The following is a 1,682-nucleotide window of genomic DNA, read 5'->3' as shown; positions in this document are numbered from 1 at the left end:
CTCCCTCATCCTCTCCTCCGTACGCGGGGAAGGATGAGCAGTGTCGCACCGACCCCGGATGCTACCGGCACTACGCGACGCGATACGAATACGTTGGTGGCTTCTACGGAGCGTGAGTGTCCTCCACCTCCTCCTCTCCTCCCTCATCCTCTTCTCCCTCATCCTCTCCTCCGTACGCAAGGAAGGACGAGCAGTGTCGCACCGACCCCGGATGCTACCGGCACTACGCGACTCGATACGAATACGTCGGTGGCTTCTACGGAGCGTGAGTGTCCTCCACCTCCTCCTCTCCTCCCTCCTCTCCTCCTTCATCCTCTCCTCCGTACGCGGGGAAGGACGAGCAGTGTCGCACCGACCCCGGATGCTACCGGCACTACGCGACTCGATACGAATACGTCGGTGGCTTCTACGGAGCGTGAGTGTCCTCCACCTCCTCCTCTCCTCCCTCCTCTCCTCCCTCTTCTCCTCCCTCATCCTCTCCTCCGTATGCGGGGAAGGACGAGCAGTGTCGCACCGACCCCGGATGCTACCGGCACTACGCGACGCGATACGAATACGTCGGTGGCTTCTACGGAGCGTGAGTGTCCTCCACCTCCTCCTCTCCTCCCTCCTCTCCTCCCTCATCCTCTCCTCCCTCATCCTCTTCTCCCTCATCCTCTCCTCCGTACGCGGGGAAGGACGATCAGTGTCGCACCGACCCCGGATGCTACCGGCACTACGCGACGCGATACGAATACGTCGGTGGCTTCTACGGAGTGTCCTCCACCTCCTCCTCTCCGCATCTCCTGCTTCATCCTCCTCTCCTCCTGCTCCACAGTGTCTGGCTTCTCTCTTCCCTCCTTTCCTCACTCCTCTCCTCCCGCCTCTTCTCCTCCTGCCTCCTCTCCTCACTCTTCTCCCACCTCCCTCCTCCTCTCCTCTCCTCCTCCCCTCTCTCCTCCTCTCCTCCATCCTCTCCTCTCCTCCTCTTTTCCCTCTTCCTCTCACTTTCTTCCCGCCTCCTCTCCTCTCCTCTCACATATTCACGCACATCTTATCGCAAATCGAATGTCGAACATCGCGGTGGTGATTCGGTTGCTTGGTTACCATAGCAATTTTTCGAGCCGAATTAGTTTTCGAACTAGCACTAGAATAGAGAGAGAGACGTTGCGTAATTAATTAGACATGTTAATTGCGTTCTCGTCGTGGTTACGATTAATAACGTTGATGTATTTCGGATCAACAGGTGTAACGAGGCGTTAATGAGGCGTCAGCTCGTTAAGAATGGCCCGATGTCCGTCTCCTTCATGGTGTACAGTGACTTCATGCATTACGCGGGTACGTCTGCCGTTTTCATAGCTCACGTATCATATCGTTTCGTATATTTTGTATATCGCGTTATTTATTTATGTATAATTTATTTTATTAATTTTATTATTATGTATATATTTTACTGCTAGAAGGTGGTGCAGAGAGCATGTGGGTGCCGGAGTTGGGTCGTCTAAGCTAGGCAAGTGGCGCCCTCTGAACACTGTCTTTTGTTTTGGTTGAGGGGTTGATGTTTATCGTCACACGGGGGTCTCGTGTCATGCTGCGTAACCCACTCGCGTCGATTGCGAGCAGGGTCGGGAGTTCCAGGTGATATCTCTCTCTTTCTCACTCTCTCTCTCTCTCTCTTTCTCTCTCTCTCTCTCTCTCTCTCT

General features: G+C 54.5%; 1 protein-coding gene across 1 annotated transcript in view; it reads left to right on the top strand.

Annotated features, from left to right (window-relative positions):
* Nucleotides 1-1,682, top strand: part of LOC106809709 (dipeptidyl peptidase 1-like) — a 12,456-nt gene that overhangs the window by 7,172 nt on the left and 3,602 nt on the right. The window contains exons 5-7 of the mRNA XM_014812883.1: nucleotides 182-245; nucleotides 636-757; nucleotides 1,226-1,317. Coding sequence (XP_014668369.1) covers nucleotides 182-245; nucleotides 636-757; nucleotides 1,226-1,317 — 278 coding nt within the window. The remainder of the gene's footprint in view (nucleotides 1-181; nucleotides 246-635; nucleotides 758-1,225; nucleotides 1,318-1,682) is intronic.

The sequence above is a fragment of the Priapulus caudatus genome, unplaced genomic scaffold (assembly GCF_000485595.1).
Source record: "Priapulus caudatus unplaced genomic scaffold, Priapulus_caudatus-5.0.1 Scaffold379, whole genome shotgun sequence".
Taxonomy (NCBI): Eukaryota; Metazoa; Priapulida; class Priapulimorpha; order Priapulimorphida; family Priapulidae; genus Priapulus; species Priapulus caudatus.
The sequence above is the reverse complement of the archived record's forward strand: the minus strand, read 5'-3'. Positions and strand labels throughout refer to the sequence as shown.